This window comes from Phascolarctos cinereus, unplaced genomic scaffold (assembly GCF_003287225.1).
Source record: "Phascolarctos cinereus isolate Bilbo 61053 unplaced genomic scaffold, phaCin_HiC Scaffold_726;HRSCAF=1367, whole genome shotgun sequence".
NCBI classification, from domain to species: domain Eukaryota; kingdom Metazoa; phylum Chordata; class Mammalia; order Diprotodontia; family Phascolarctidae; genus Phascolarctos; species Phascolarctos cinereus.
Window position 1 is genome coordinate 261,564,348 of NW_027556098.1, and position 13,780 is coordinate 261,578,127.

Here is a 13,780-nt window from a genome sequence, read left to right on the forward strand (position 1 = left end):
GCCTTTAGCATAAAACAGAAAATCCTCAATCTGGCATTTAAAGTTAATCATTCAATTAACAAGCATTTATTAAGTGTTTGTTATGTGCTGGGCACTGTGCTAAATGTTAGAGATTCAGAAATAAACATGAAACAGTCCCTGTACAGAAGTGAGGCGTGAGGAAAAAAAAAAGTGGCCAAATTTTCTAGTAGTTTTGGTTGAGAAAGGGAGAAGAAATAAAGGGCAATAACTTGAGATGTTGTTTGAGTTAAGTGAGGTGGTTTTTTAAAAGGATACAGGAAAACTAAGCCTATTTGTAGCTGGTTGATGGGGAAATGAAGATTAAAGAGAGAGGGAAGATGATTGTAGAGGCAACCCGCCAGCTGAGACAGGATCAAGAGTACAAGTAGAAGGTTTTTCCTTTTTGAGGAGAAGAGCCATATCTTCATCACAGAATGAAGTAAAAGGAGAACGGGAGGTCATGTCAAGGGGTTTTAAGATGTAGACTAGGCAGCTCATGGCTGCTGGCCTCCATGTTCTCAGTAAAGGATGAAGAAAGACCTTTTGCTGGGAGGCTCAGGTTAGGGGTGGTATGGAAGGTTTGAAGAAAGAAGAGACATCCTACAATTGCCAATATGGGGAATATAATAGAGAATTAATTATAGCAAAAAGAGTGCCTTCCTTGCAGTGAGGACTCAGTTGAAATTAGATTTAAAAGTCTGAAGTAGACCCAGTCAGCATGGTCATATGACTTCTCCCAAAACAGTTCAGCACCATGAGAGTATTCGTGGAGCAAGCAGGTGTTGGATGTCATCCAGGTATGGGGATTGGTCAAGGCATTAGTGGTGAGAGGGGAAAAGGGCAAGAGATTTAAGAGTACAAGACAAAGAGTTGTGAATTGCTTAAAAATTGAGTGAGGATTGGTCAGGGAGGAAAGTGAAGCTAGGGAAGGGGTAATGGCCTAAGAGACAACTGAAAGGCAGAGGGATGAAGAAGAAATTTAGTTTGAGGCATAAGAAGATACAGAATGATAGGAGATTGTGGCTGAATAGAGGAATTTCAGAATTCTTGACCATGTGGAACACTTCGGAGTGATGATGAGAACAACAGTGTGATAATCCCTGTATGTTATTGAGGTGGGATAAAGGAATAGGTCATGGGAGATGAAGAAACTGAAGGACAAAGAGCTTGAGTGGTATAGTGAGTGGATAGAGTGCTGCACAACCCTAGGCAAGTCACTTTAACCTGCAAAAAATAGAAATCAGAGCAGTTTGTAAGTTTGGGTGTGGTTTTGCATCTACAGGATGAAACACATTAATTCCCTGAAGTTAGTAAAGTAGTCTTGTGAGAACAGAACAAACATCTATGATCTAATGAGATACAAGAAGCCAGGTAGTTATGCAGGGTCAGGAGTTAGCAGGTACAAGTTAGGTAGATCTATTTACATAAACATAATTTCTGCTTGTTGACTGATTTACATATATCTGTAGCAGGACATGACAAGAATATGCTGTCAATTAAAGGCAACTGAACTGATGGTTTTATCTTAAGAAAAAAATGAAACCTGGCCAATAAATCAGTTAAATATCATTTAAGAGGCCGTCTACAACATAAAAAGCACAGCTAACATGCAGTGGACTATAGCTGTTAGACACATATGTTACCCAAGCAGGCAAAGGCCTGAGAATCTCCCTTTAAGGAAATATGAAGACAGGGAATATTCTGACATATCCTACAGAGAGTGGGTAATGTTAGTATTTCTGCCCATATGGACACCTATATATGCACAAAGTACACATCAACTTCTGTCCTAGAGAAGGAGGATAGAGAAATATGTGCTACTCTGTAAGTGCTCCTTGAAAGAATAAAAAAAGAAACAAAAAAAAAGATGGAGAAAGAAAGATGGAAATCTTAATGTGTTTTTTATCTTTCCTATTTATATATACTTTAATGACAGTGGGAGCTAAAGGGAATAAGTTGAAACCTTGTTATTATATATCACTGCATAGGGATGTGTGTGTCATGATGTGATTCTATCTCAGAGGGTTATAGTTACTGAAGCACCAAAAGGATCAGGGAAGCCGAGATGTGGGGCTGGAAGGGAACTCAAGAACACCTAGTTCAACTCTCACTTCACAGAAGAGAGAACCGGGCCTCCCTGAAGTTAGCAAAGTAGCCTTGTGAGAATAGAACACCTCAAGATTCCACAGAGAATACAACTATCCCAGCTGGGATTGCTACAGTGTGAATCATTAAAATAAACAACTTCTTTAGATACTATTTGATACATTTTTCTGAACTGCCACTAAGTCCTAGAAGTGCTGGAACCTTACACAGTCAGTCAGTCACTCATCAAGCATTTATTAAACACTTACCATGTGTCAGGAACTATGCTAAGCACTGAGGATACAAAAAAAGGTAAATAACAACGCTTGGGTACATATTTGTTGATTAATTGATGTGAATAAGGAAACAACTGGAAGATAAATCCTGAAAGGCTTTTGGTTTAATAATCCTTTTAGAAAGTTCTATCATGAGATATAAGTTTTTAATTAACAAATATTTTACATTTTTTCCCACCACTGTGGTAACTAAGTAAAATGAGACATAGAGAAAAAAATGGAAATATTATCCAAAGCCATAAATGTTCTAATACCTGACACATAATTTATAACGTCTCCTACATATTATTTAAGGGGGCAAACATCTCAACACAAGACGTAAAATAACAGTCATAACTTACTGAATGAGAGCAGCTCTTTCAAAGTATTTAATGGCTTTTTCACAAAACTGGGTGTCAATGTAATAGGCTCCAAGCCACTCAATGACCTCGATGTTAGAAGGGAAATAACGATATGACTGACAAAATACGAAAGGTGAAAAGAGCATAATTTTGATGATAAACAACATACTTCTTTTAGTTCTCAAATATCTTACTCATTTAAGTTACTAATTCTCCAGATGCAAGAAATCTGTAACACATGAATGAAAGCAGTGTATTTATATACTAACTCATATAGTATATTCTGCAAGTTTGGGAATTGCAAAACTAATTTTTAAAAGAGTTAACTGAAGTGAAACTGTCACATTTTCAATTACATATATCATTTTAATGCAATGGGTTGTACTGTTTCAAAAGAACAAAATAACATACAACCCAAATCCAAATATTACTTTTAATGGAATAAAAAGAATAGTGAGTGATAAACAAGATGGGAAACTTATAATCATGCTTCAAGACAAAAATGAATTTATCTCATAAATTGTACTTCCTTCTCATTAAAATTTGTCTGAAAACAGAACTTCTTCCAAAATTTATTTTTAAAACGTACTTTAAACATTTCCAAATTTACGAGTTATGCCTTCTTTATAACTTTATTCCTATAAATTCTATAAAATACGTCTAAAGACCAGTAAAAATGGTACACGCACCTCATAGTAATACTGAAAAGCCTGGGATTTATCGCCTTCGTTATCATACAGTTCTCCTAGTTTAGATAAGGCACGAGAATCCGTTGGAACCACGCTGATCAACTGCATCAACCACTCAATAGACTGGTTAGGATCTTCCATTATTTCATATCTTCAGTAACTTTAGTTAAGGATAATAAATGCTTAGTGATTCATAGACCTAAATTCAATTCATGAACATGCTATGACAGCAACATTTCACAAAAAATATTTTTAAAAATCTGTAGTAGTATGTTATTTAAACTCCCTTCACAAAGCCTTTCCCTGAATAATCCCCTTCAATCAACAAAATCCTTTAGCATGCAAATTGAGCATTCTTATGATAATCTCATCTGTTTTTTTTCTCATTTAGCTCTTCAAGTGGTTAGAGACCACTTCTAATTCTTCTGTATCTCCTCAGTGTCTATTACAGTACAAGACATGGCACTTAATGGGCACTTAATATATGTTCCTTTTTGAACTTCATTTTTATACATGCCTACACAAAACCAAAATATTAGAAAGTGGTGCCCTGTACTTCCAGTGATCACAGATTTTTCATTATATGCCAAATTTAGAAAGAGAGAGGAGAGTTTTAAAAAATCCTAAATGGTATCTTAAATTTCTTAACAGGTAATTAGAATGATTATGAATTGACCACTGAGGATGTACAAATAATACGAACAAAAAAGAAAACAAAATCAATAGAAAAGGCTATGGAAAAGGGAAAACAAGAATCATATATTTGAAATGGATTTTTTGGGACAAAATCAAGCATAAAATGTAGCAAGACTGGTCATTTTTAATGGTACCTTATGTATGCACTTGTTTATGTCCTATGTTTATATCTGAACATTTACACAAAATTTATGGCACCATACATTTATGTAAACTTATGTGAATCCTGTAACCTTGTATAAGTTTATTATTATTTATTGCCTTTTTAATTAAGGAGGCAGATTTAAATGTATTCCAAAGCGCTTAAAAGGATTAAGATCAAATGATGTTTTTCCCAACCACGGGAAGAAAATTCTTAAGAAAGCTAAGGGTTATAGACAAAATTCACATGAGAACAGGGACTATAATGATTTGGTTTGTCTCTGTCAGGGTGATTAGCATAGTATAGTGCATTGCACATAGCTGATATTCAATAAATATTTCATGAAATAATGAATAAATTAATTCTCAAGATGTTCCATATGTCCTCATCTTTTGAGAAAAAAATTAAAGAGAAGCTTTAATATTTAGCTACCAGGGAATATTTTAATTAGTTATCATAACAGTTTAAAATACACTGCCCAAACTCAATCTTTATGATAATAATTATAGCAATAGCTAGCATTTATATAGCACTAAATAGTTATTACTTCAGTTATTAAATAATATCTCAGAGACCATGAAGAGTAACTGGGGTTTCCCAAAATGTCTTATTTACTTCTAGGGAACTGGTTAGATCTCAAATAGTACCTGCCCTACTATTTTTAAACCTGTCTTAAAAATTATGAATACCTTGTACATTATAACTACCACTTACTTCATCATAGCATCAACTCAGTTAAGCTAACACCATTTGAATTAAGCATCTCCCTTAATTTTCTTACATAAGATACACATTTGCGATTTGGTAAAGAACTTGGGCACTGTTCCGTAGGATTGCATGAAGTTTCAGGAAACAATCCAAAGCCTCATCTAGGCGGTTTAGCTTCTTATATGTTAAACCTAAAAATAAAAAAAAGCATGAAATGAAGTAATGTCAATAGTAATTAGCTTGTTTAAAACCTACAAATTACAATACAGACAACTTTCAAACACATACATACATATACACACGTATACACACACATACGTGTGTGTGTGTGTGTGTATATGTGTGTGTGTGTGTGTGTGTGTAAGGAGTAGTGCAACCTAGATGGTGCAGTAGATATAGTTTTGGGGCCTGGAGTCAGGAACACTTATCTTCCTGAGTTCAAATCCAGCCTTATACACTGACTAGCTGTGTGACCCTGGACAAATCACTTAACCCTATTTGCCTCAGTTTCCTCATCTGTAAAATGAGCTGGAGAAGGAAATGGCAAACTACTCCAGTATCTTTGCCAAGAAAACCCCAAAAGTGGTTACAAATAGTCGGATGTGACTGAAAACATAACTGCTAAAATGATCTTCCTAAAATGTGGATCTAATCATGCCACTCCTCTGCTCAATAAACTCCAGAGACTCCCTCTTGCATCTAGCAATGAATATAAACTTCCATGACTCCTCACAGCCTAAGTTGCCAAAAGGCAACCAAACTATGTATGCATATGTATGTCTACCCTTTGATTCAGGAGAACAATGTACACATATATACATTCAATATTCCTATTTAGCATTACTAATGGTGATTACTATTTCTGTATGAGGTACAGCTGACAAGACAGACACATGATGGTTTCTTTCTCCCTGAACAAACTGAAAATTGTTTTTTGTCATCATCCCCATCCTTTTGTTCAGTTACATCATTCTGAATGGTTGTATTCCAGATTGAAATATCCATAATACTGTTTACCAGGAGTTCCACACCTACCCTATATTAAAATTGTATATTCTAAATACCCATTAAAACACTTATAAAAGAGTTCTTTTGCTTATTCTATTTCAGTTTTCCCCTTGAGCTGATGATGCAAAAGCTAGGTGAGTAGCCTCTTATCGAATTTCTGCACAAGTTCATCAAAGCTGAGCTAAAATGTAATGAAAACCATTTCAATGCTGATAGATTGTCTAGGACATAACTACTGGTGATCTTATTGCCTAATGTCTAGGAAGACTTTAGGCTGACACTGAATGAACTCCTCGAGAAACGAGATATGAAATCACAGTATGGCAATGTCTAACAATAATAACTAGAAATACCCCAAGCCTAAGGAACCTATTAACTTACCATGTCACCTTCAAGAAATCATTGAGCCTCCAAAATGGTCTCTCTGACTCAAGTTTCTCCTCTCTCCAATCTATTGTCAACAACATAGCTGCTAAAATGATCTTCCTAAAATGTGGATCTAATCACGCCACTTCTCTGCTCCATAAACTCCAGAGACTCCCTCTTGCATCTAGCAATGAATATAAATTTCCACGACTCCTCACAGTCTAAGTTGCCAAAAGGCAACCAAACTATGTATGCATATGTACATCTACCCTTTGATTCAGGAGAACATTGTACACAGAAACAGCAACATTGTGTGATGACTAACTACAACAGAGTTAGCCCTTCTCAGCAATACAATGATCCAAGACAATTACAAAAGACTTGTGATGGAAAATGCTAACCACATGTAGAGAAAGAACTATGTAGTCTGAATGTAGATTGAAGCATACTATTTTCCCTTTTTTTTGTTTTTTCTTTTTCTTTCTTATGGTTTTTCCCTTTTGTTCTGATTCTTCTTTCACAACATGACTAATGTGGAAATATGATTAACATGAATGTAAATGTATAACCCATATTAGACTGCTTGATTTCTTGGGGAAGGGGGAGGAAGGGAGAAAAATTTGGAACTCAAAATTCTACAAAAATGCATGTTGAAAACTGTCTTTACGTGTAATTGAAAAAGTACTATTAAGGAGACAAATAATAATAATAAAAGAATAATTTTTATATTTTTAAATAAAGACTTATTGTATCTTCGCTCACAGGCAGAGGGCCAGATCTGATGCTCGAGCCAAAGTTTGCTGACACCTGCCTTAGATGAAATAGATGAATATCTACAACAATATAAAGTACCTTGATTAACAGAAGAAATAGATTATTTAGAGAACCCTAAATCAGAAAATGAAATTGAACAAGCTATAAATATACTAAAAGAGAAACAAAGCCCACAACTGGATGGATTTACAATGAATTCTATCAAACATTCAAAGGATAATTAATTCCAATGTTAAACTGTTTACAAAAAAGAAAATGGAAAATCTCAGCAAACTCCTTCTGTGATGCAGATATAGTTTGATACCCAAACCAGGGAAACATAAAGCAAAATAAGAAAAAAAAAATAGACCAATATCCCTAATGAATGTTGGTGAAAAACTGATGGTGTTGATGAAAAATAATAAATGAAATATTAGCAAAGAGGCTATGCAATATATTAAAAAAAATTTAGTACATACATTCTGACCAGGTAGGATTTATGTCAGGGATATAGGGTTGGGTCTATGTTAGGAGAATTATAAACATAACAGACTGTATAAATAACGAAAATAATAAAAAAAAAATCACAATGCATAAATCAATGCTAAAAAGGCTTTTGATAAAATTCAACACCTATTCATATTAAAAACAGAAAATAGTATAGGACTACATGGTCCCTTCCTTTATATGGTATCTACCTAAAGTCTAGAGTCAACAATACATGTACATGTAATGGAGCATTCTCTAGGGACCTTTCCAATAAGATCAAGGGTAAAGGAATGATGTCTATTACCACCACTACTATCTGATACATGTGTAATGTAATTCTGAAAATGCTAGGTCTAGTAATAAGACAGGAAAAACAAGTTGAGACAATAAACTTAGGCAAAGTGGAAACAAAACTAACATTTATTTTTTCAGATAATATGACAGTCTCCCTGAAGTACCCTCAAAAGCCAACTAGAAATTAGTTGAAATATTAACTTCAGCAAAGTTGTGGAATATAAAATAAACCTACATAAAGTCATCAACATTTCTTTTTATTACCAACAAAACCCAGTAGGAAGAGAAAGAGAAATTCCATTCAAGATCACTACAGAATGTATATTTGGTAGCCTACCTACCAAAACACACTCGATATAGGACTGAAACTACAAAACACTCTTTATATCAGGGGTTCTTAACCTGAGGTCTGTGAACTTAAAAAAATATTTTGAGAACTGTATTTCGATAAAATTGGTTTCATTTGTAAATCTATGAATATTACTTTATTAATTTAAAATTATTATTATTCTGATAAGAGGTCCATAGTTTTCAGCAGATTGTCCAAAGGGTCCATGACACAAAAAAGGTTTCATAGAAAAAAATAGACCAAAATAATTGGAGAAATATTAATTTCTCATGGGCAGGCCATTCCAATATAATAAAAATGATAATACTACCTAAATTAATTTACTTATTCAGTGTCACACCAACCAAACTACCAAAGGATTACGGTATTAGCACCAGAAAAAAGTAATTTTAAAAATTTATTTAGAGGAATGAAAAGTTGAGAATCTCAAAGAAAATAATAAAAGAGGGAAGTGAGTGTGGAATACCACCTCGCTATGTCAGATTTGAAACTGTATCACAAAATAGCCATTATAATTCTGAAAAACTACTTGATACTGGTTAAAAACTAAAGAGGTCAATCAATGGAACAGATTAAGTATACAACATGTAGAGGCAAACATAGTAGCATAGCATTTGATAAAATCTAAATACCCTATATAACTGGGGTAAGGATTCACCATTCCACAAAAAACTGTTGGAGAAACTATAAAGCAATCTGGCAAAAGTTAAGTTTAGATCAACATGTAATACTATATCTCAAGATAAGCTCCAAATGGAAAACATGACTTAAATATACAAGGTTACATCATAAACAAATTAGGAGAACAAGGAAGGAAATACCTTTTGCAACTATGGATAGGCGAAGAGTTCATAACCAAACAAGGGGAAAAAAAGATTACAGAAGATAAAATGGGCAACTGTAATTGCATAAAATTTAAAAGTTTTTGTACAAATGAAACTAATGCAGTTAAAATTGAAAGGGAAAAAAGTTAACTGAGAAAAAATCTTTATAGTAAATTTCTGATAAAGATTTCACAACCAAGACGTTTCAGGAACTGATTTAAATCTATTAATAAAAGCCATTCCCAGTACATAAACGGTCAAAGGATATGAAAAGGTCGTTGTCAGGGGAAAAAATCTAAAGCTCCTATAGACATATTAAAAAAATGTTCCAAATCACTAATAATCTGAAAAATGCAAATTAAAACAACTCTGAGGTTCTACCTAACACAATGAACTGGCAAAGATGACAAAAATGAAAAATCACAATTAATGGAGGATCTGTGCACTAACTATATGCTAAATATAGTAATGACTGTGCTAAGTATGGGGGATTGAAATAGAAAAGACAGGCTCTGCTCTTAAGGAACTCACATTCTAACAGGGAGACAACATGAAGGTTTCAAACTGGAAGTCAGATGGAAAGATCCATGGTCCTTAGGGTGCAACAGGAATGCAGATGGTAATGCTTCTTCTTCAATATTATTACGCTGACAAAATCATATCACTTTCTGATGTTGAACCATTTGAATGAACCATTGATGGAGTAGTGAACTGGCCCAGCTATTCTGGAAAGCAACTTGGAACTTTGCCCCCAAACTTACTAAATTATGCATATTCTTTGACCTTGCAATGCCACTACTAGGCCTATGCCAGAGAGAGATTAAAGAAAGAGGAATAAAAAATACGTACAGCAGCCCTTTCTAACAGCAAAGAGATAAAAACTAAGGGGATGCCCCTCAACTGGGAAAGGATAGAACGAATTATGGCATATGAATATAATAGAATATTATTATGCCATAAGAAATCATGAAAGGGACAATTTCAGAGAAATCCAGAAAGGCTTGTATGAACTGATGCAGAGTGATGTGAGTAAAACCAGGAAAATAATTTATACGATAACAACAATGTTGTAAAGAAAAACAACTTTGAAAGATTTAAGACCTCTGATCAATGCAACGACTAACTGTAATTCAAGGACTGATGAAGAAGCATGCTATCTACTTCCTGACACAGGTAATGGATTTGAGGCACAGAATGAAACGTACATTTTCAGACATGGCCAGTGTGGGAATTTGTTTTGCTTGACCATGCATTTTTGTTATAAGGGTAGTTTTTTCCATTGTAGGTGGACAAGAAAGAGAACCTGGTAGCAATAGGGTTGCTTCCTTTAAAAGAGACAAAGAAAGAAAAGAGGCATTAAGGCATTTTTAAAAAAATGCACAAAAGATTGGAAGAAAGACTAAAAGAAAATACAATCAAGACAGCTTAGAAAATTATCTGTCAAATTTATTATATACTTATAAGGAAAAGCAAGCTCTATGTAAAAGAGATTAGTAGTTTAATAGCAATTCTCTTTTTCCTTTCTACTTTGTACACAGAGATATTTATTTTACTTGGTGTCTGTTAGCCTAAAACAAATTAAAAAAACACCTTAAAATGATAAATAAATAAAATGTCACTCTTGGAATCAGGATGTAGATAAACTTATGCTGAATTCTCCCTTGTGTTCACATTGTATTTCAGATGCAACCATCAATTTTAGTCCTGAATTCTAGGCAACAACAGGGCCCTTTTTCTTAGTAAAGTAATTCTAATTCTCAGACTCATTGAGTGCTTCATCACAGAAGGCTATAGCTGCCTCTGTGGTTCCCTCTGTAACCAAGAAGTGTTAAACCCCAGGCCACCCAGATGCATCCCAACCACATTAAAATAAAATTGGAAAATATTCAACAAAATAAATACAAAACGTAGTGCAACACCAGATGATATAAATTTATGATTTTTAAGTCAATAAGTAGTCTGCGGAGATTGATTTCTATTTGAGTTTGACACCACTACTTACCCAGTCTACCTTATCCAGATAGTTTGATTAATAGAGTTTTCAACTTGTTACACTTACCAATATTGTAAAGTGCTTCAGTACAAGAAGAGTCATTTCTCAAAGCTTCTTTATAAAATTCTGCTGCTTTCTCATAATCTCCATTTGCAAAAACAGTATTTCCCTTATTAGTGAGAGCCGATGGATTGTATCTATCAGAGTTCACAGCTAAGTCTGCATAGCTATTAGCTTGGGTAAATTCATTCTCCTAAATAAAATATAAAGAGTACATAATTTTAATTTTCTTTTTTTCCTCACTTAATAGTATTTTATTTTTTCCAATTACATGTAAACATAGTTTTCAACATTCACTTTTACAAGATTTTGAGTTCCAAATTTTCTTCTCCCTCCCTCTCTTCACCCCTCCCCAAGATGGCATGCAATCTGATAGAGGCTATACATGTACAATCATACATAATTATAGTTTTCTTTCTTTTTTTTTATAAAAAAATTTTTTTTTGGGTGAGGCAACTGGGGTCAAGCAACTTGCCCAGAATCACACAGCTAGTGAGTGTTGTGTGTCTGAGGCCAGATTTGAACTCAGGTCCTCCTGACTCCAGGGCACTGTGTCACCTAGCTGCCCCTATAATGTTAATTTTCACAAAAAGCTATTTATCCTTTTCAGATATAATGATACCTATAACCATGATGACCTATTTACATTTATTATTCTTAATAACTATTTTTCAAAGATATCAATCTACAGCCTAAATTAGAATCCATTTTTACCAATATTTAAAATATTACAAAATGCTAAATATTAAAAAACTCTTTCCTTGGAAACAGCTTACTGAGGCTTTCATGGTTTTAGGTATAACATAATTTATATGTAGATGACTTCTTTCCTATTGTTAAAATTTCTAGCCATTTATTATTTCACCATCCTGGCATTCTCCAGATCAAGTTGGTAAACAAATTATACCAGTTCTTCTCACTCTGATAAGCAGGTATATTCTCTACCTCACTATCCCCCCTTGCCAAATCCTTTGCCCGAGGCCTAAGAATCATTTATGTGGCCAACACACAGTCTATCTTTGCTTCATTCCATTCTTCATATCACCACCATAAATTTCTTTCATGCCCATTTCCCCTTCAAAATATTAAAATTCCTTGTTTCTATAAAAATCAGATTTTAACTGTTAATTCAATAAAAAATATTTGTTAAAGACCCACCTACTATGTACAGGCAATAAGGACATGAAAAAGAAAAACAAAAGTCCCTTTCTTCAAGGAACCTACATCCTCCTAGGAAAGGAAAGCTGTGGGACATGTTTACAGGCAAGTATAATATAAGGTAGAGAGTGATGAGGGAGAAAATAAAGGGTCTAAAGTGCTATAGGAATACTTGAGGAAGAAGAGCACTTTGAATTTGAAGGGGAACACATACCAGGAAAAAAACTAGAGGAGAGTTTTTGCAAATGCAGAGGCAAAAGGTTAGGGATTATAGAGGCATCAAGTTAGGGGTTCTGTTGGGATAGAATGCAGAGTGTATGAGTGGGAGTAAATGTAAAATTAGGCTGGAAAAGTAGGATGTTGACAGATTACAGGTCAGACTAAGGAAGTTATATTTTATCCAAGAGGGAATAGGGAGGTACTGAAGGTGTTTGAATGGAGGGATGACATAGTTAGATCCATGGACTAGGAGAATTATTTTGTTTTTTACTGTGATGGATAGATTGGGTCAGGAAGATCAAGTAGAAGGCTATTATAATAGCTGAGTGACAATGAGGGACTGATGTAGAGTAGTTTCTGGGTAAGTAGAGAGAAGGAGACCTATCTAAGAGGTCTTTTATAAGTATAAGTGTAATAAGTGCAAGTATAATAAGTTACTGATTAGATATAGAGATTGAGAGATAGTGTCCTCAACAGAAGGGAAGAGGAAGTTAGTAAGAGGAGACTGGGAAAAGAAATTATTTTGAGCATGTTGAGCTTCAGATGCCTCTGAAACAGCTAGCTGGAAAAGCCCAATAGGCATCTGTGGGCATGTGAAGTCAGGAAGATGTAGGTTCAAGTATTACTTTTGACATATATTGGAGAGTCCAGGCAATTCCCTAAGACTGTAAATTACAGACCAGCCACTGAATGACACTGGTAGAAGGAGCTTCCAAAGAGAGAGTTTCTCAAATTGATACAATCACAAGTACAGACGAAAAACAACTATTGTTCTTACCTGGTACGTTTTATTTATTTCATCATTATTTATTACTAATTTCATAGTACAATGTTTTATAAATGAACTGTACAGAATCTCTGATCATCCACGTCTGTGCCTATGGCTTCTTGGTAGCCCAGAATATGAATCTGTGTAAATTCAATGAACACTAGAAAAAGTGGTATGTTCTTTGCTTGTTCCATTTAATTCTTTATTATGCCTATTTAGTACTTCAATTTATTTCTTAGCTATCCTTTTGTTGGATTTATCAAGGGCTAATATTAAAACATGCTGGTGTTTGTACTAGTATTAAAAATCTCATGGTATTTAAAAAACATATTTCTTCTTGGAAAGCTATAAGGTTTTTCCTTCACAAATTTTACTGTAGAATTATTTATGTGTATTTAAGACAGATATAATCTCATTTTGCATAGAACTCTGCACAGCATCATATAATATTTTGCTTATCTCTTCTCATACTTGCTGGCTTTAATCTAACTGAGTCTAACTCAGAGCTTGGACCCTTTACTGCAGATGAGGGTGGATGAGT

The 13,780-nt window shown here is 34.3% G+C and overlaps 1 protein-coding gene across 3 annotated transcripts in view; it reads right to left on the reverse strand.

The window, feature by feature from the left end:
* IFT88 (intraflagellar transport 88) overlaps positions 1-13,780 on the reverse strand; it is a 116,316-nt gene that overhangs the window by 53,159 nt on the left and 49,377 nt on the right. For all 3 annotated transcript variants that reach the window (XM_020968797.2, XM_020968796.2, XM_078147083.1), the window contains 4 exons: positions 11,100-11,286; positions 5,040-5,148; positions 3,412-3,562; positions 2,723-2,838 (listed from right to left, as the gene is read on the reverse strand). In XM_020968797.2, coding sequence (XP_020824456.1) covers positions 2,723-2,838; positions 3,412-3,562; positions 5,040-5,148; positions 11,100-11,286 — 563 coding nt within the window. The remainder of the gene's footprint in view (positions 1-2,722; positions 2,839-3,411; positions 3,563-5,039; positions 5,149-11,099; positions 11,287-13,780) is intronic.